The sequence below is a fragment of the Mobula hypostoma genome, chromosome 18 (assembly GCF_963921235.1).
Source record: "Mobula hypostoma chromosome 18, sMobHyp1.1, whole genome shotgun sequence".
In the NCBI taxonomy this organism is placed as follows: domain Eukaryota; kingdom Metazoa; phylum Chordata; class Chondrichthyes; order Myliobatiformes; family Myliobatidae; genus Mobula; species Mobula hypostoma.
In genome coordinates, this window is record NC_086114.1 from 48,724,119 (window position 1) to 48,745,062 (window position 20,944).

The window sequence follows — 20,944 nt, forward strand, 5'->3', positions numbered from 1 at the left end:
TTGCATTATCTGTGGAACACATTGGCACTCTGATCCTTCCAAAATTTCCTTTTCGTTTTACTATCAGAGACTTGAGCATAAAGTCTGTACTGCTCTCCGTCACTGCAGTGTGAGAATGCTGCATTGGTGGATGTGAAATGTTTAAGACAAGGTGCTACCTACTTACTCATACTCCAAATCAAATTTCCAGAATTGAAAGCCAGGATCTCCCGGTGGCTGCCCACTTCAATTTGGCTTCCCATTGCATGTCTGTCCATGGCCTCCTCTACTGCCATGATGAGGTCAAGCTCAGTGTGGAGGAGAAACACCTAATATTCCACCTGGGTAATCTCCAAATACATGGCATGAACACTGATTTCTCAGAATTCCAAAAATTTTACCCCTTCCATTCTTAACTTTTCTCATTACCCATTCTGATTACCTTCTTCTTCAGCTCTTCACCTCTTGCACCTATGCTCTCCATTCCTCTTACTTCATACCCTTTCCCCCACCCACCCATCTGGACTCACCTATCATCTGCCAGCTTCCCCTAACACCCCCCCCCACCTTCTTATTTTAGATTCTGCCCCCTTCCTTTCTAGTCCTGATAAGGGTCTCAGCCCAAAATGTTCAAATAATGCCTTACTCCCCACCACAGATTCTACCTGACTTGCAGAGTTCCTCCAGCATTTTGCTCAGATTTCTGGCACCTGCAGAGTTTCAAAAACAAGAGAAAAGCTGCAGATGCTGGAAATCAAAGCAGTGCATATAAAGTGCTTAGCAGGCCAGGCAGCATCAATGGAGAAGAGTAAACAGTTGATGTTCTGGTGCCGAGATACCTCATCAGGACTGGAAAAAAGATGAGAAATCAGATTAAGAAGGTTGGGGGAGGGGAGGAAGAAGCATACGGTGGTAGGTGATAAGTGAAACCAGGAGTTGGGGAGGGAGTGAAGTAAAGAGCTGGGAAGTTGATTGGTGAAAGAGATAAAAGGCTGGAGTGGGTGAAATCTAATCAGAGAGGGTAGAAGACTATGGAAGAAAAGAAAGGAGGGGGAGCATCAGAGGGAGGTGATGGGGAGGTAAGTAGATAAGGTGGGAGAAGGAAATAGTAATGGGGAATGGTGAAGGGAGGGTGTTCTTTGGTGTATGTGTGTGTGCAGGTGTGTTCGTGTGTGTTTATACTGTACGTGTGCATGCATGTGTACATATGAAGGTGTCTAGTATCTTGGGGAATGCTTATATCTCAGCAATATCAATAAAACCCAAATGTCCCAGAGGTGCAAGTTTGACATGTGAGTACCAGTAAAATACATCACTGACTGTTATGTATTCTGGGGCAAGGTGCTAGATAAATCAACATTCATTGCTCCTGGTTCTGGGCTGAATCTCCTAACATAGTAGCTGAATCACTTGATCTTTTCATTGAAACATCTCCCTCATTGTTGTCACTGTCTCAAAGCTTTTCTTGAACCATCTCCTCTGTCTGCCCTTATCATCATGATACCTAGCAATTTAAATCAAATGAAGCTCTTCACTCAATCTCATCTCCCTGCTTCATCTGTTTTTATCCATTGTGAATTTCTAATTTTATCTCTCACAGACTGCCAACTGGTGACAGCTTCACCTTGCTATGTACAAAATGGCAGAGCAGCAATTTACATAAACGTTACAAGTGGAATTTGTACAGATATTGGGTAATTGCAGTCTACATCAGGGGAGAAGAATGCAGCAGACATTGCGTCTGTCTAGTTGAAGGGTTCTGAGTCTCGGTGGGACATTATCTGTGCTGACAGCCTATCATTGTCATTCTCGGTAAAGTGCCAATGTATTTTCGTGTATCGCTCTGCATTTATTTTCTTTAACTTGTCTATCTTGCTCTTCATGAGCTGTTGCTAGAACTTTCACGGAAAGTGATGCAGCGTTTGCTATCAGGGACATGTTGTGAAAAGAAAAACAACCAAAAAAAACATGCTACGTTGGTGCCAGAAGTATGGTGACATTTACGGGCTGCCCCCAGCACATCTTGGACTGTGTTAGTGAGTGATGCAAACACGTTTCACTGTGTGTTTTGATGTTTCAATGTACATGTGACAAATGAAATTCATCTTTAAAAAAAACTGTAGATGCAAGAAATCTGAAATAAAAACATAACATTTTCGATAAACTCAGCAAGTCAGGCAGCATCTGTGGAGACAGAAGCAGTCAACATTGTGGGTCTGTGACTTTCAAGACTAAAAATGTTGACTGTTTCTTTTTCCAGAGATACCAGATGCCTTGAGTTTCTCTGACAAAGGATATCTGGTGCCCGTTAGTGAGAGAGGCAGTTTTCATAATAGTCTTTGTCGTGGGCAGTACATACTCTGGGAATGAGAGCAACATCCATGCCCTGTATAACCTCTTCCTTTCAAATGATGTGTGCCTAAATTCCCTTCAGTCTTACAGACAAGAGTAACATGATGGCAAGAGTGACCAACAATATGCTCGGGAACTCCATGGGCATCTATGGAGGGAAATGGGCAGTCGACGTTTCAGGTTGAGAACTGCACCTGGACCTCCTCGCAGTCTTGGCCACAAAGCCATTACTTTTATCATCCAGGTCAGTAACATACAACCTGAAAAGGAGCAAACCAAACAATGACCCCTGCGGAACACCACTAGTTACCAGCAGACAACCAGAAAAGGCCCCTTCTATTCATTCTGCCAGTCAGCCATTCCGCTGTTCATTCTACTATCTTTCCTGTGATACCATAAGCTCTTATGCAGTTTAGCAGCCTCATTCCACCACCTGGCCAAAGGCCATCTGAAAATCCAGGCAGACAATATCCACCGACTCTCCTTTGTACCTATATCTTTCTTGTTAACTTTTCAAAGAATTCCAACAGATTTGCCAGGTATGATTCACTTTAAGGAGACCATATTGATTTTGTCTACTTTATTGTGTGTCTCCAAATACCCTGAAATCTCATCCTCAATAACAGACTCTAACATCTTGATTTATACTTACGACTGTGAGGTTAGGCACAGCTCCGATGCCATATTTAAGTTTGCTGGTGATATCACTGTTGTAGGCCGAATCAAAGGTGGTGACAGATCAGCATAGAGGAGGGAGATTGGAAATCTGGCTGAGTGCTGCCACAACAACAACCTCTCACTCAATATCAGGAAGACTAAGGAGCTGATTATTGACTTCAGGAGGAGAAAGCCGGAGGTTCATGAGCCAGTCCTCATTGGGGGATCAGAGGTCTAGAGGGTCAGCAATTTTTAATTTCTCAGTGTTATCATTTCAGTGAATCTGTCCTGGGCCCAGCACATAATTGCAATTACAAAGAACGCACAGCAGCACCTCTACTTCCTTCGATGTTTATGAAGATTTGGCATAAAATCTAAAACTTTGACAAACTTCCGTAGATGTGGGGTGGAGAGTATATTGACTGCATATCACAGCATGTGAGGAAGCACCAATGCCCAAGAATGGAAAATCCTCAAAAAGTAGTGGATGTGGCCCAGTCCCTCACAGGTAAAACCCTGCCCACCATTGAGCACATCTAGACAGAGCACTGTTGCAGGAAAGCAGCAACCGTCAGCAAGGGCTCCTACCACCCAGGCCATGTACTCTTCTCACTGCTGCCATCAGGAAGAAGGTACAGGAGTCTCAGGACCCACACTGCCAGGTACAGAAACAGTTATTACCCCTCAACTATTAGGCTCTTGAAACAGAAAGGTTAACTTCACTCAACTTCACTTGCCCCCATTACAGAACTGTTCCCACAACCTACAGAGTCATTTTCAAGGACTCTTCATCTCATGTTCTCAATGTTTATTGCTTATTTATTTATTTTTTTTTTTTTGTCTTTTGCACAGTGATTGTTTGTCCAATCTGTTGGGTGTGGTGCTTCTTGGATTTACTAAACATGCCCACAAGAAAATGAACCTCAGGGTTGTATATCATGATACATATGTACTGTACTTTGATAATACAATTACTTTCACCTGCTAAAGTTTGGTAACTGGCATATAACTTTCTTCCTAAACTGTGTTAAATTATCGCTGCAAACAGTGAAGGGGCAAGCATTGGTAAGGCGAGTTCAGGGGATGAGCTGGGATGGTGTGTTGCAGAATCGATGAAGCTGGAGTGAGCTATTTGGAGAGGGAGATGTCAGAGCGGTGGAGTTCTGATGCCCGTACAACTGCTCAGGTGTGAGATTGGATCACTCTGGGTGCCAAGCTGACCTGAAGAGCTTGAGAGCGGCTTCAGTCTGGGCGGTGAAATCAGGACCCACAGTGAGTTGCTTGGTGGCGTGGTCTAGGCCCTGAGCACCTATGCAAGGTACGATCTGCTATTTAGACAATTTAAATGCTGGCCCGGATCAGAGACGAGAACCTATTTCACCCACACTCCGCGATGTGCACTCCTCTCTTCAGATTGCCAGAGCCTTTCACTGTTCTGTCGTTGGGTCAATTTAAACACCAGCCCAAATAAACTGAAAAGACAGGGTGTTGGGATCTGAGACGAGAGCAGAATTTACTGCTCTCTGCAATGGTAACTCCTCTCTCCATGGCACTGAGGCAGTGAAGACTGCCCCCAGCTGCTGTGCTCCATGCCCACTAATATGATGAACTGATAGTGAGGTTTTGGGCCTTCTCTGGGTTTCTCATCTAAGGACTCCATTTGGTTCAGAATGTTGTTGTTCACTTCAATTGTTTACAAGTTTTGTGTCCCCCGCCCCCCTTTCTCTTGCTCATCGCGTGATGGTCTTTCAATTTTATTCTTCTCTTTCTCTTTAATTGGGTCCTTTTGGGTGTCTTGCTTTGTGGCTACCTGTAAACAAACAAATCTTAAGGTTGTATCATTTATACATTATTTGATAATAAATGTACTTTGAATCTTTGAATACTGAATCCTTTGCCTCCATACCTTCTTAAAGAATAGTGACATTGTGATTTTCCAGTCAGTCTGGAGTGATTCCAGAATCTACTGATTCTTGAGAGGTCACTAATAATGTCTCCACAATCTCTTCAGCTACCTCTTTCAGAACCCTGGGATGTAGTCCATCTGATCCAGGTGAATTATTTACCTTCTGACCTTTCAACTTTCCAAGCACCTTCTCCCTCATAATAGCAACTCCTCAGCCTCCAACACTCTGGGCAGAACAGCCAGAATGTTGTCTTTAGAACTTATACCCTATAATCTGAGCAGCAATTGGTAAACCTCTTCTGCTTCCTTTCCACAGTCTGTATGTTCCTCCTGCCAATCTATTAGGGTGACAAGAACTACATCCAGTACCCCAAGTGCAGTCTGAATGAAGTTTTATCCAGCTGCACCATAACTTTCTTATACTCAAAACCACAACCAATGAAGGCAAGTAAGTCACGTGCCTTCTTTACTCTCTTACCTACTTGTATAATCACTTTCAGTGAACTATGGACCTGAACCCTAAGAACCCTCTGCACCTCAATGCTCTTAAAGGTCTGAACACAAACTGTGTCCTTTCATTTGATCACCCAAAGTACAACACTTCACTTACCTGGATAAAATTCCATCTGCTATTTCTCTGCCTGGATCTGAAACTGGTCCACATACAGTGTTGCTTTTGATAGTCTTTTACATTGTCCACAACTCCACCATTCTTGGTGCCATTCAGAAATTTGCTAAATCACCCATCTGAATTTGTATCCAAACCATTGATATATATCATAAACAACACTGGTAAAGTAATTTCAAGGTAAAGGACATGGAGTCATAAATACAGAACAGAACCAGGGCCTTGGGCTCAACTAGACCACGTCGACCAAGAGGGGCAGCATAGAAACATAACCGTTAGCGCAATGTTATTACAGCACCAGTGCTTCCAATTCCACCACTGTCTGTAAGGAGTTTATGTGTTCTTCCTGTGACCATGTGAGTGTCCTCTGGGTGCTCTAGTTTCCTCCCACATTCTAGATGTACAGTTTAGTAGGTTCTTTGGTCACATAGGATGTAAATGGGCAGCTGGGGCTCATTGGGCTGGAAGGGCCTGTTACTGTGCGATATCTCTAAGTCAGCTAGTCTGATTTAAGACCGTAAGATATAGGAGCAGAAATAGGTCATTTGGCCCATCGAGTCTGCTCCGCCATTTCTTCATGGATGATCCAATGTTCCAATCACCTGTCTTCTCCCTGTATCCCTTCATGCCCTGACCACATCTGACCCATTTCCTTCCAGACCTGACCTATCCATGTGTATTTTAAATGTTCTTATTGTACCTTTCTTGACCACTTACTCTGGCAGATATACTCACCACCTTCTGACTGCCTGAGAAACAAATAGGGAAAGTACAACCCTCCCTTTGCTTTCCAAAAGGAAGCAATCCACTTACACACTATGAGATGCCAGAGCATAATTTATGGTAAGGCTCCTCTCATCTTCCTCTCACTACACCTCACTCCTCAATAAATTGAAGTCAAGAGCAATGGATTACTGAAATCAGGGAAGAGGGACTCGCAGCTGAAGAAGCCAGGAAAAGAACTGGTATAATTCTAAATAGTAGAATCCCTCAGCATGTTATCAACTTTATAGGAACATAAATTTTGATTTGAATTCAGATTTCTGAATGGTCCGCAAACACTACTTCATTATTTTACTCTCCTTTTACAATAATTATTTATATTTTTATACCTTTCTTATCATTACTAATAGTACTTTAATGCATAACACTGTAGAGCTGCCACAAAGCAACACATTTCAGAATATATGGTGCTAAATGGTGACTCCTTCGCTTGCATCTTCAGAAACAGCTCTATTTCCATCTTTAATATCTTTATTTTTCCCTTTCAGGATTCTTCTGAAGACCCTGACCTGGAGTTACACACAGACTTGGGTTCTTTCTGGGAATGGGACTCATTCTCAGGGTTGGCTGTTGTCTTTCGGCATGGCAAGTGTTCTGCCTTTGAGTCCGGCTTGAATTCGAAAGCCTAAGATCTCGGGGCTCTGGAGACGGGCGGATCGAGGGTCGGGGTCATGGCAGGAGACTCGTGTTGTTGGGGAAGCCGGAAAAACTTCCGAAGACCCAAGATCTTTGTGATCTTCAGGCATGGAGCTTGTAAGAAGCAATGAAGCAGACTTTTTAACATTGTCAACCAATGGGTTATCGTTATCTCTCCTGCCCACTGTAAAAATGGGGGACACCTCCTTCTCCCTTATCAGGGAGAGAGAGAACCTGTGGGTTGTCAAAAGCCGAATGAAATGCGATAGTCTATGGGGTAACTGCAAGGTCTGCGTCTTTGCTATCGCCTGGCTCATGCTTGACTCAGTAGCCGGTGCGCAAGTGCATTTTTTTTGCGGGGGGAGGGGGGATTGTTGTTTGCTGCCGCTTACGCATGGGAGGGGACTTTGGGGTTCTTACATTTAACTGTCGTTCATTCTTTGGAACACTTCTGTTTTCGTGGATGTTTGAGAAGAAAAAGCATTTCAGGATGTATATTGTATACATTTCTCTGACATTAAATTGGACTTTTGAACCTTTGAACATTTGTCAGTAATAATAAACCTGATTCTGATTCTCAATTTGAAAACCACTCTCTGCCTCTCAACTGCAGAGGATTCCCTCCACTGTATAAATGAGACAACCCCAGCTCCTATGGTTCTTTGCTGGTAGGAGGAACCTGATTCCAATGCAATAGAGCAATAGATGACCAAAAAAAATGGATAAAGACAGGCTGGAAAATGATCATCAGTTGGTAGAGTTTCACCTTCTTTTTGACTGCATCTGCTGAAGTGGGAACAAAGCAAAATTTGAAGGTTGGCCACAGTAAGAAGCCAAATCATATATGGTGCAATTCTGTGAACGTTGCCCTTCTCTCCAAGCTCCACCTCAGGTATCAGAATCAGGTTTAATATTACTGACATATGTCATGAAATTTGCTGTTTTGCAGCAGCACTACAGAACAAATACATTAGAAATATACATATACTACTACATCAATAAAAATTTGCTAGAGTCTTTGGTAATGTCATTTACCCCCTGAATTTCAGAGGGTGATGCTACTGCACTTGGCTATACCAACCAGAGATGGACTTCCAGGTACTTGTTTCCAAGTGCAGTTTAACCTAAACTCCCAGGAAAGCAGTGTGCAACTTGGTTCATTTTCCATATCCTATTTTAAGTCAGCCTTATTGGCACCCAGTGCTTTGATCACTGTGATAATCCAGGTCTATTGTCCAAACTCCAGAATTTAGGCATTCAAAGAGCTTATTACACCACATTGTTTATTACAGATCTTTTGTAATTTTTAAACTGCCTATTCAATTACCTAATTATATCATTATTTAATTACAGCATTCAATGAAATAAAAGTTTGCAGAAAAACAATGAGTCATTAAGTGGGCCAGTCCTGCTCTCACACTGCAAAGGCACTCTAAGACGGATTGTGCGGTACATTGACATCAAAGGGAAATTAGCAAGGCTGAAAGGGACAAAGGAGTGGGATTCGTAATTGGATAGTGCTGTCAAGGAGCCAGGACAAGCATAATGGACAAAGTGGCACCCTCCTGAGCCACATCCATCCTCTGTTCTATGAGCAACACACTGGTCCAACTCAAATGGTGCAGAACCAGTATTGCATGATTCATGTGGTACAGCTGCAAGTGCTGTAGTCCAAAATTGACCATTTATAGTTTGACAAAATTGATAGTATAGTTTATGTATCAACTTTTCTTGATCGGGGCATCACCAGAATGCATCTACAATGGATCATGGATTAGCCAACCATACTAAACTGATTTCAGATTTGCTCACACTAGTTTAGCCATTGACTGCAGTTAGCTAACCTGCTTGGAGTTCTTTAAGCAAGGATGCTACGTTAATTAAAAGAGGAGTTGAGTGGGACAGAGGACCTCATCAGTGAAATTCTACTGCTCAGGAGGTCATGCACAATTTGTTCAAAGGTGGCCCTTTCTTGCATCTGCTGTGCCACAAGGAGAGGGGAGGAAGAGACAAAAAGGGAGGCAAAAGAGAGTGAGAGGAGTGGGGAAACATCAGATCCAGGGTTGGGACCAATAGTGGGAGAACTGGCAAAAAGTGGCAATAGGGTCCTGGCTTGGTACGGAAATTCCAAATGCACAGGATCTCAAGAGGCTTGGGTACATCCCTCACCTCCATTGACAGCATCTGCAGGTTGCACTGCCTCCATCACGCGTCTCTGCTGTACATGTGATGCCTTCTAGTTGCTGCTACCATCAGGCAGGAGATATAGAAGCCTGTGGTCCTACATCTCCAGTTGAAGTAACAGCTACTTTTCTACAAGTATCAGTTTCTTGAATCAACCTGCACAAACTTCAGCCTACTTCGGCAACAGTACATTTACAGATCATCTTTTGTGTCACCATGGACTCAAGTTTTTTGTACTAATATCTTGTTTGAACTGTCATTCTCTTTTTCATGGTATTGTATAAGTTGTGTATAATTTATATCCTGTGTATACTCTGAACCTACATTCAGTAGCCACATTATTAGGTACACCTAATCCCAGGTGATCTCAGCTATTTCTGAGATACTGTTATCACCCCATCTGGCACCAACAATCATTTCATGGTCAAATTCATTTAGATCACATTTCTTACCCATTTTGACGTTTGGTCTGAACATCAGTTGAACCTCTTGACTCTGTCTGCATGCTTTTGTGCATTGAGTGGCTGCCACATGATTGCCTGATTAGATACTTGAATTAACAAGCAGGGATTTTCATGGACAACAGCCTTTGGGATTTACAGAAAATGGTGTGAAAAATAAATAAAAAAGAACATCCAATGAGCAGCAGCTCAGTGGGCAAAAGTGCCTTGTTAATGAGAGAGGTCAGAGAAGGATGCCAAGACTGGTTCAAGCTGATGGAAAGGCAACATTAACTTAAATAACATGTGTTACAACAGCACTGCACAGAAGAGCATCTGTGAATGCTCAGCAGCTCGAACCTTGAATTGGATGGATTACAGCAGCAGAACATCATGAATGTACACTCAGTGGCTGCTTTGGTGCCTACGATGCTCCTACAAGCAAATTATTCATTGTACCTGCCCCCTCCATGCTTGTGTATATGACAATAAACTTAGTTTGGCGATGGAGGTGAGAGATTGTAGGTGAAAAGGATGCCAGTGAATGCTGGGTGTAGTAGAAGTGATGGGATGGCAATTGGGTCCATAATCTGCTTTTAAAAGACCATCGACAACAAGGGAAGAACGGGAACAAATACCAAGGAATCTAATTAAAAGAGGAACTACCCAGCACAAGATAAAGGACTCCACTATTATCTCAGCATTGGCCCAAGTGGAATTGTGCACCCTTTAAGTACCTCCAAGTTAGGCCTCTACACTACAATTAACGCTGGATTCAATGTGCTTTATTCATGTGTGAACATTTTAAAACCGTGGATTCTGGAAACCTGAAATAAAATCAGAAAATGCTGACAAAGCTCAGCAGGTCAGCCAGCCTCTGTGGAGAGAGAAACAATCCCAACGAGTGCTTCCTGTTTATCTCTCCGCAGATGCTGCCTGACCTGCAGAGGTTTCCCAACACATTTGGCATCGGTCATAGGCTCTGAATGTACAAGAAACATCATGTAAGTGATATTTAACTGTACAAAGAGGCATTATGGATGCCTGATACATCCATGTGCATTTGGTTAACATGCAGTGGAAACTAGGGTCAAATGCACAGAAATATACTGTATAATGCAAGTGGAAACAACCTGAATGGGTGTCAGAATATGTGACAACACTTGTGGGCTGCCGCCAGCACATCCTTAGGCTGAATTGGTTATTAACCAAAAGATGTATTTCACTGTTATGTTTCAACATACATGCCATAAATAAATGAATCTGAATCTGAATCGCACAGTAACACAGGGCTAGATAATCCTTAAGTAGCATGTAAACACACTGCACTGCATATCTTCCAGCCCAAAGTCTTGCAAGGTATTAACTACTTCCAGATTACTTCTCACTATCAGTGCAGTGAAAGCTCACACTGGTAATGTTTTCTTCAGTTAATGAAACACTATTTTTGATACGAAGTGACCCTTAAATGAACAGCTGCATGATGTGTGACTTAGTTCAACGACATTCCCGTCTTCTCTTGTCTTGATCTTGGTTGCAGCTTAAATGAAGGGCCATGGAAATACTTGAAGAGTAAACTCAAACCCATGGCATACTGACAGAAAGGTATTGATTTAGAATTTTGAGAACATATTGTCTGGCTTATACTGTATAGATAAAGTCTCATGGAAACTTAGCTACTGCTGTATGCTAAATGCTTATACAGGTTGAAGCTTGAAGCTCTCCAGTCTGGAACCCTTGAGTCCTAACCGATGCCAGACCACAGAAAGTCTGGACTAAAGGAATTGCCCTCAACTATCTTCCTCTGAACAGAACTGTACTTTTTAAGTATAGACACTACTATTTGACAAAATTACCTTTAATCCAGTGGCTATAGAGCTAATATTGATGCAGAGTGGATTAGGTATTCTTTGGACACCAGGCACAGTGACAGGGGCATCATCTGAGGGAGCAGCAAACACAAGCAGTGCAAGAAGCAGAAACATGGCAAGAGAGCTGGGGCATTAACTAGGCTATGAGCTAATCCGATGAGGCTAGGAGTATTCCTGGCCACATCAGCTCGCTAGAAAGCAAAATGAGTCCACTGAGACTGAGACTGAACCGAGGGAGAGAGATAAGAAACTGCCGCATTCTGGTTTTCACTGAAACATGGCTAAACACGCTTAAATTGGTGCTTCAACGCAATTGGATGACTCTATTTTGCACAAATAGGAACTCCCTGTCAGGGAAATCCAAAGGAAGTGGACTATGTGTGTATATTAACAAAGGCTGGTGCACAAACTCATCTGTAGTTAGCAGTCACTGATCTGGGACAATTGAACATTCTACAATTAACTGCTGGACAGACTACTTTCCCTCCTGAACACTAACACCCAGGATATACTGGGAGAGATTTACAGTATCTACAAAACAAGCATTTGGATGGTTTCTTCATAATCACTCACACAATTACTTGTACAATGTGGATTGCTTTTATCCTTATTTTGCACTTTTTATTGTTTTCTTTGTACTTATTGTGATTTTTAGATGCTCTATCTGACCCAGAGTAACAATCTTTTTGTCCTCCTTTCACTTGTGTACTGAAGGATGACAACAAACAATCTTGAATCTTGATTAAGAGTTCCAAGAATTGTTTGTAGGCCAAAGGTTTGCTAATTCTAAAATACTGTTAGCTGAGATAACAAAAGTTGTACAGATAGGTAAATTAGCTAGATTAGTACAAAGCTTATTTCGTTTTAAATATCAGTTAGAATTAGTTAATTAGTACAGATCTGAACATAGAACATAGAACAGACAGCACAGGAACATTCCCTTTGGCTCATGATGTTGTAATAAACTAATTGGACTAGGAATTATAAGAGTAGCTAAAATAATCTCTCCTGCTTACACTATGTCAATATCCTCCCTCCCCACTAGATCTTAAATATCTCTATCATACTTGCCTCTACTCACACCCCTGGAAGCACATGCCTGACGACAGCCATTCAACTGTAAAAAACTTGTACCATACATCTCCGCTGAACCTACCCCCTCTCACCTTAAATGCGTGCCCTCGAGTGAGAAACATTTTGACCCTGGGAAGAAAGATAGCAGCTATCTACTCTACCTATGCACCTCATAATCTTATAATCTTCCATAAAGGCTCCTCTCAGATTCCAGCACTTAGAAAAATCCCAAGAGACCTGACACTACCCCTTTCATTTTCTCCAAAATTCCCCAGCATATTAGCATGCTCCATACTGACTTCACTATCCTTGGTAAAAACTGATGAAAAGTACCCAAAGGACCATGCCTACATTATCTGCCTCCAAGCACATGTTCCCTCTTTTAGTTTTGACTGGTCCTACCATTTCCCTAGTTATCCTTTTGCTCTTTTTGTATGTCTAGAATGCGCTGGGATTTTCTTTAATCCAACATGCCACAGACATTTCATAGCCCCTCCTGGCTAATCCACTTCTTGAGCTCTGAACTACAGAATCAAAATATGCTGGATTGTGGGACTGTTGACTGAACTTTGTAATTTGATTTCATTGACATCACAGAACAATTTTAGAATTGAAAACCTCTACATCAGGGGTGGCCAACCTCTTACATTCCATGCGTCAATTTTTTCACGCACAAGTTCAGATGCGATTTTCTTCACGCACGAGTTCTATATTAACATAGTTTTACAAGAATTGAATGGGGGTACAAGAGTTGTATGGTGCATCTGAACTCGTGAGTGAAAAAGTTGACGCTTGGAATGTAAAAGGTTGGCCACCCCTGCTCTACATGAATATTGCAAGTAGCCAGTGCACTTCTAACCCAATCCCTTTCCAGCACCATAGAAAATGAACTCAAAACAACTCTGATTGAGGTCATGTGGCTTTTCTTTAGTCTAAGATATTTTGATAAGATTTTGTACTGAAGGGATGACCTTTTGACATTTTCCATGTGGGTAGCTAGTTCTACATCTGAAGAGTCCATCGGAAATTTGTGCACTTGATTGAAATTGCAGTCATACCGCACAGAAACAGACCTTTGTTCACACCAGGCAAGATGACCATCTAAGATAGTCCTATTTGTTCACATATTACCCATACTCCTCCAAACCCTTCCAATCCTTTAACTGAATATTGACCAGAAACATTAATCCCAGAGGACACAGCCTCAGACTAGAAAGACATCCCTTTAGAACAGAGATGAGAAGGAATGTCTTTAGCCAGAGGGTGGTGAATCTGTGGAATTCATTGCCACGGGCAGCTGTGGAAGCCAAGTCATTGGGTATCTTTGAAGCAGAGGTTGATTGGTATTGATTAGTCAGGGTGTCAAAGATCACAGGGAGAAGGCAGAAGAACGACATTGAGAGGGATAAAATGTGGGGCGGACAATGAGCCGAATGTCCCAATTCTGACTCATATCTTGTGGTTTTATCTTAGTATTTCTAGTCATTTCTTGAGAGGTAGGGTCCCTAGCCACAAATGTTTAAGTCAAAAATTTTTCCCGTTTATAAAACAGATGCAACACAGGTGAAAGCATTAACCTGTGCATTTAAGTCACAAGATTTGAATTTTCAAATTTATGATTTAGTTTCACTGCACTAAGGAGCAAATGCATACCAATTTTTTTGAAATAAAGGACACCCTGCTGCAACTGTACGAGATGTGGGTGAGACAATGCCTGGTGTACTACCAACAAATCTGGTCTTCTTGTTTGGGGAAACAAAAGTCAGCTCACAGAAAGTTCACGAGATTATTTCCTTGGATGAAAAAATGAGAGCAGGTTGGGTCTATGAATTACACATAAAAACAAGAGATGATTTAATTGAAAAGGTTTTGCCAAAAGACGCTGAAAGGCTGTTTCACCTGGGCGGTATTTAGAACCAAAGGGAATACTTTCAGAGAGTCATGATCTTTTAAATGGCAGAGTGGTCTTATGAGACTATGCAGCCTACTCCAGCTAAAGGTGCTGATGTCTTGCAGTGCAGTCTATTTGAAGACAATACAGCGAGGGCTATTCATGTAGGTACTATCAGTGACATCCAAACCTTCTAAGAAACACGAACTAGGAAACTGGAGACAGCAGCTTTAGATTTTCCATCCAGATAAATTAACAGATGAAAAATTAATAGGAATAATTTAATATGCTAAATGTGACTCTGTTCCTTTATCAAGTAGCCAATCAGAGATTTTCCTCTTCCCTGAAAACATACTATTATTACATGGCATTTTGTAACTGGTCTAGTAAGCCGTTAATGAGCATTACTATGAAAAAAAGTTTTGCAAAGTAGAGATTAAAACAATGTAAAGGTTTTCTAACAACCTGGCAGCAAACAAAGCCACTGCTTAACAACTGGAATGACTAATTATGATTGCAAGGGGTATCAGATGTTTTACAGGTAGCCAACAGCCGGCTGTGTATACATCACACTGTTCAACAGATATTAAATCAAAACACAACCCTGGGAAAAAGTCAGTTCAATTCTACACACACAAATATCATTCATATTCACACTGTTCAACATTCTTAATGGTGATCTTTGTTCTTCAGACGTTAAGCTGGACAAGATGTCAAGGATTAGGTTAAATCCATAAAGAAGTGTAATTATCCACACTCTCAATGCTATATAGCATGTTGGCTTTTAAACAGTGGCACCTGCAGCAAATCTCAGGATAATGGAATAAACAGTTTGGCTAAACAAGCAAAAGATCAAGAATTCAGCTCAAAACATTCGCGTCTGGCCGTTCAGTCAATCTCAGCCTTGGGTCCTGTCAGCTAAGATGTTTTCAATGGTCACAACCATGAGTAAGGCAGCTAAACGGTGAAAACACTTGTGGTGTGGCTCCTGCTTGGTTCAGGTTTTCGTTGGTATTATTCAAGTACCTCCTCTTCTGCTGCAAATAAAAAGAAGGATTTGGTTAGGATGCATATGAGAAAGTAGATCGCACAGGATTAATTACGAATATTGGAGCAAATTTACTTCAATAAAAATAGAAAACACTGCAAACACTTTGCAGGTCAAGCAGGAACTGTGGAAAGAGAAAGAGGGTTAATATATCAGGTCTGGGACCCATTGTCTGAGCTCTTGTTCCTGAAATTCTGACTCTTTCTTTCTCCCAAATGCTGCTTGACTTGTTGAGTGTTAACAGTGTTTTCTGATTTTATTTTGGATTTTCAGCATCTGCAGTTCTTTTATTAAAAAGATGATTTCACTTGCTACTTATCCAGGAAGACTGTCTCAGTGGGTTTGTAAATTGGATCTTGCTGGGTGTGGTCAGTTATTCCAAATTTCCCCTGATGTGCTGTAAAATTAAGAAGTTCAGGCAAACTGTCATTTATCCCACCATGTACTGGTGGTTCCACTTAGAAGTACTGTATTAGCAAGCAAGATCCAGTAGGCTGAATCTGTTACTAGGGTTGACAGTGTTCCACTGGGTAAATTGCCCCTCCGATCCCATTACAAATTAGACCTGGCATAGGATGTGAAATTCTAATGATTTTGCTGACAATTACAAGGTTATCACAGATAGATGGCATCACAGGTATAGGGTCAGAGGGCTTTTAGCACATTGGTCTTTATAAATCAGGGCACATGAGGTGGGTTGTTATGTTGACGTTGTACAAGACGTTGGTGAGGTTGAATTTGGGGTATTGTGTGCCATTCTCACTATCTTCCTACAGGAAAAGTATCCATAAGTTTGAAAGAAAAATTACAAAGGTGTTGCCAGGACTTGAGTTATAGGGAAAACTTGAATAGGTTGGGAATTTATCCCTGAAGCACGGAAAGAGGGGAGATCATATCATTGCATACAAAATTATGAGGGGCATAGAGGGGTGAACGGTTGCGGGCTGGGTGAGACTACAGAAGTTATAAGTTTAGGGAGAAAGGTTAAATAATTCAGGGAACACGTTTTCATTCAGAGAGTTGTATAAGTGTAGATCGAGCTGCCAGTGGAAGTGATACATTGTAACATTTAAGAGAAGTTTGCATAGGTACATGGATGAGACAGGTATGGAGGGCTATGGTCCAGGTGCAGGTAGATGGGACTTGGAAGAATACCAGGCCAGCATGGACTAGATGGACTGAAAGGCCTGTTTCTGTGCTTAGTACTCTAGCATTTAGGAAGCAAAACAGAAGTTACATTATTATTTTTTAATTAGTTTGCTTAGATTTATGTGTTTTGACTTTTAATTATTTTAGTAGTCTTTGGAGGATAGCTCAGTACTGGGAAGGTTTAAATGAGAGTGGCAGCAGGGTGAGAGTCAGGGCAGGGTTGAAGGGAAGATAGATGTTATAGCCAGTAAGTCTGAAAGGAGTACAGACAGGGCTAGATTAATGGACATGATGGGCTGTATTTTGTTTATTTAAATGAACGGAGTATTATGAATAAGGCAGATGAACTTAGAGCCCGAAAAAAAGATTTTTTATGCACCATTACTGCAACTGGATAGTTTATAAATGTCTATGAAAGGCAGGTAGTGCGGCATTTATGGACTGAGGAAGACAGTTAATGGTTTGGGCTGGTAAATATTAAGCAGAACCTTGATCAGATAAATCTATTCCTCTGCTTTGAAACCTCCCACTTATTCAACATCCGATGGCTTTTACAGTGAGAAATCTTAGATTTGCTCCATCTACTATATAGAAAAGGAATTTGTAATTCTTTTTCTCTAAATGGATCCATTCTATTTTTCCAGTCCTTTAAATTAGTAAATTGGATTATTATTGTCACACCTACTGAGGTAGAATCTAAAACTTTGTTTTGCATGCCATCCATACAGATCATTTCATCACATTAGTACACCAAGGTCGTACAATGGGAAACACAATAACAGAATGCAGAAAAAAAAATACATTTACAGGGAAAGTGCATTTCAGGCAGAAAATAAGGTGTAATGCCATAATGAGTGAGATTGTGAAGTCAAGAGTCCATCTTTCATACTAGGGGGCTGTTCAATAGTTTTATAACAACAGGACAGAATTAGAATCAGGTTTATTATCACTGATATATGTTGTAAAATGTGTTTGTGGTATCAGTAGAGTTGCAATTGATGGGAAGGTGGGAGAATAAAATGGGAATAATGGGCTCAGTGGACCAAAGGGCATGTTTTTGCTTCGTGTGACTCTATGAGATTGCAAATTATTTCAGAGATACAAGGCCAGCAAATGAGCTGAATCACATTCTGATGAATCTCACCTCCTACACTGGTGTCCACCCCCAGAATAACTACTTCCCCATTTGTACAGTGCATTGGTGAAACAAGCATGCCTAAGATATTTCCCAGCAACAGTCTTGAAGGAGCTCTCTCAAAAGAATCCAATGGTAGAGTTCGTTCTGGTGGCAATTCCAGTACCTTGGTAGTGAAGGCATGGACACTCAGCTTCTTAGTGTAAATATCACCAACAGTTTGTCATAGTCCAGCTACATGGATACCACAGCAAAGAAAGCACAACAGTACCTTGACTTTGTCAGAAGGCTACGGAACTTTGGTATATCCCCAAACACCCTCACGAATTCCTACAGATATACCATTGGAAGCATCTTATTCAGATGCAACAGACATTAGTATAGAACCTGCTCTGCCCACGGATGCAAGGAACTCCAGAGAGTTGTGAACTCAGTGCAGGCCATCACACAAACCAATCTTCTCTCTCTTAACTCTGGCTACACCACACTGCCTCGGGAAAATAAGCCAACATAAGCAAGGATCCTTCCCACCCTGGTGTTTCTCTCGTTTCCCCTCTTCCACCGGTTTCAGAATCTGGACCATCAGGCTCAAGGACAGCTTCCATCCTGCTATGATCAGACTCCTGAATGGACCTCTCATCGGCTAAAAGGTGAACTCTTCGCCTCCCAATCAACCTCACCTTTGTCCTTGTACTTTATTTATTTACGTGCACTGCAATTTCTCTGTAGGTGTAACACGGTGCTCTGCATTTAGTTTTCCTTTTACTGTTTTGGTATACTTATGTACGGAATACTCCATCTGAATGGCACCGAGACAGTTTTAGACTACATATCCATACATGTGACAATAATAAAGCAATTAAGTGCAGGGTGGATTTAAAGAAACATCATCTGAGGAGGTTGAGAGGTCTGGAGGAGGCTGCAGAGATATGAAGAGGAGAGATGATGGAGGGACTGGGAAACAAGTATAAGAATGACACGTGTTTATGCTGCAGAATGCTGTCATAAACTAGTCTTAGTTTTTAAATTCATGAAAAATTATAATGGTTCACGAACCATAAGATTTTGCCAATTCATTTGAATATTTTCCAAGTGAGGTCTTGGGCCAAAACTGAAATCTCAGTCTTCATTGTTTAACAGTTAACCTCTGCAAAATACATACTTACTGCTTAGGTAAGTTCTTTCTGCTGAATTAAGTTGCCAGTTAATGTTCTGGGAAGGATACAGTTCCACCAGTCAATTGTACATGGTAAACATAGCTATACCAACTTCAGTAGTGAAACAGATCATGTCAGGGTGAAACTGGTAGAGTTGCTGCTGCACAGCTCCACAGGCCAGGTGTAATCCTGATCTCCGGTGCTGTCTCTGTGGAGTTGGAACGTTCTCCCGGTGACCATGTGAGTTTTCCCTGAATGCTCTGTTTTCTTCCCTCAATCCAGAGGCATGCAGATTGGTAGATTAACTGGCTGCTATAAATTACTCCTTATGCGTAGGGGAGTGGTGGAATCTGTGCAGGGCTTTTGGGAGTGTGGGGAGAATGGCAGTAGTGTACAACGCGTGGCTGGTGGTCAGATGGACTTGGTGAGCTGGAGTGTCAAACTTCATTGATATATGACTCCATAATTCTTTGGCTCATTCAGCCAAACAGCAGGAGACTAGCTCTGTCAAAGATGCTATCTTTTCACTGTGCCCAAATACATTCTAAAGTGGACAAGGTTCCCAAACCTTGAATTGAATTGACTTTATCTCTTACATCCTTCACATATATGAGGAGTAAAAATTTTTACATTATGTCTCTGTTTGAATGTGCAATGTGCAAATTATAGTAATTTGTAATAAGTAGTATGTACATTAAGATATACAACAGAATAGTCATACAGCTTAGAAATACAATTGTGTCAATGTGAGTTAATCAGTCTGATGGCCTGGTGGAAGAAGCTACCCCGGAACCTGTTGGTCCTGGCTTTAATGCTATGGTACTATTCCTGGATAGTAGCAGCTGGAACACTTTGTGGTTGGGGTAACTCGGGTCTCCAATGATCCTTCGGGCCCTGCAGAGTCCTGCGATTGAGGGAAGTACAGGTCCCATACCAGGCAGTGATACAGCTAGTAAGGTTGCTCACAATTGTGCCCCTGTAGAAAGTCCTTTGGATTTACGGACTCATGCCAAAATTCTTCAACCATCTGAGGTGAAAGAAGCGCTGTTGTGGTGTTTTTGCAATACAGCCGATATGTACAGACCACGTGAGCTCCTGGGTGATGTGTATACTGAGGAACTTAAAGCTGTTCACCCTCTCAACCCCAGATCCATTGATGTCAATAGGGGTGAACCTGTCTCCATTCCTCCTGTAGTCCACAACCAGCTCCTTTGCTTTTGCGGCATTGAGGGAGAGACTGTTTTCTTGAAATCACTGTGTCAGGGTGATGACTTCTTCTCTGTAGGCTGCCTAGTTATTATTTGAGAGAAGACCATAATATATAGGAGCAGAATCAGGCCATCTGGCCCATCGAGTCTGCTCTGCCATTCAATGACGGCTGATTTTTTTTCTATCTTCTCCTCAACCCCAGTTCCTAGCATTCTCCCCATAACCTCTGATGCCATGTCCAATCAAGAACCTATCAATCTCTGCCTTAAATACACCCAATGACCTGACCTCCACAGCTGCATGTGGCAACAAATTCCACAAATTCACCATCCTTTGGCGAAAGAAATTTCTCCGCATCTCTGTTTTGAAAGGGTGCCATTCTATCCTGAGGCTATGCCCTCTTGTCCTATACTCCTACCAGGGGAAACATCCTTTCCACATCTTTTGTCTCGGCCTTTCCACATTCAAAATGTTTTAATGAGATCCCACCTCATCTTTCTGAATTCCAGCGAGTACAGACCCAGAGCCATCAAACATTCCTCATATGATAACCCTTTCATTCCTGGAATCATCCTTGTGAACCTCCTCTGGACGCTCTCCAATGCCAGCACATCTTTTCTAAGATGAGGGGCCCAAAACTGTTCACAATACTCAGGGTGAGGCTTCACCAGTGCCTTATAAAGCCTCAGCATCACATCATTGCTCTTGTATTCTTGACATGAATGTTAACATGACATTTGCCTTCCTCACCACTGACTCAACCTGTAAGTTAACTTTCAGGGTGTTCTGCACAAGGATTCCAAGTCCCTCTGCATCTCAGATTCCTGGATTTTCTCCCCGTTTAG

At 41.8% G+C, this 20,944-nt stretch overlaps 1 protein-coding gene across 3 annotated transcripts in view; it reads right to left on the reverse strand.

The window, feature by feature from the left end:
* Positions 1-11,895: 11,895 nt before the first annotated feature.
* The window catches only part of cd276 (CD276 molecule), a 461,861-nt gene continuing 452,812 nt past the window's right edge, over positions 11,896-20,944 (reverse strand). For 2 of the 3 annotated variants that reach the window (XM_063070220.1, XM_063070221.1), the window contains one exon: positions 11,896-15,438. In XM_063070220.1, coding sequence (XP_062926290.1) covers positions 15,416-15,438 — 23 coding nt within the window. In that variant the 3' untranslated portion in view covers positions 11,896-15,415. The remainder of the gene's footprint in view (positions 15,439-20,944) is intronic. The other variant, XM_063070222.1, reaches the window with a different exon arrangement.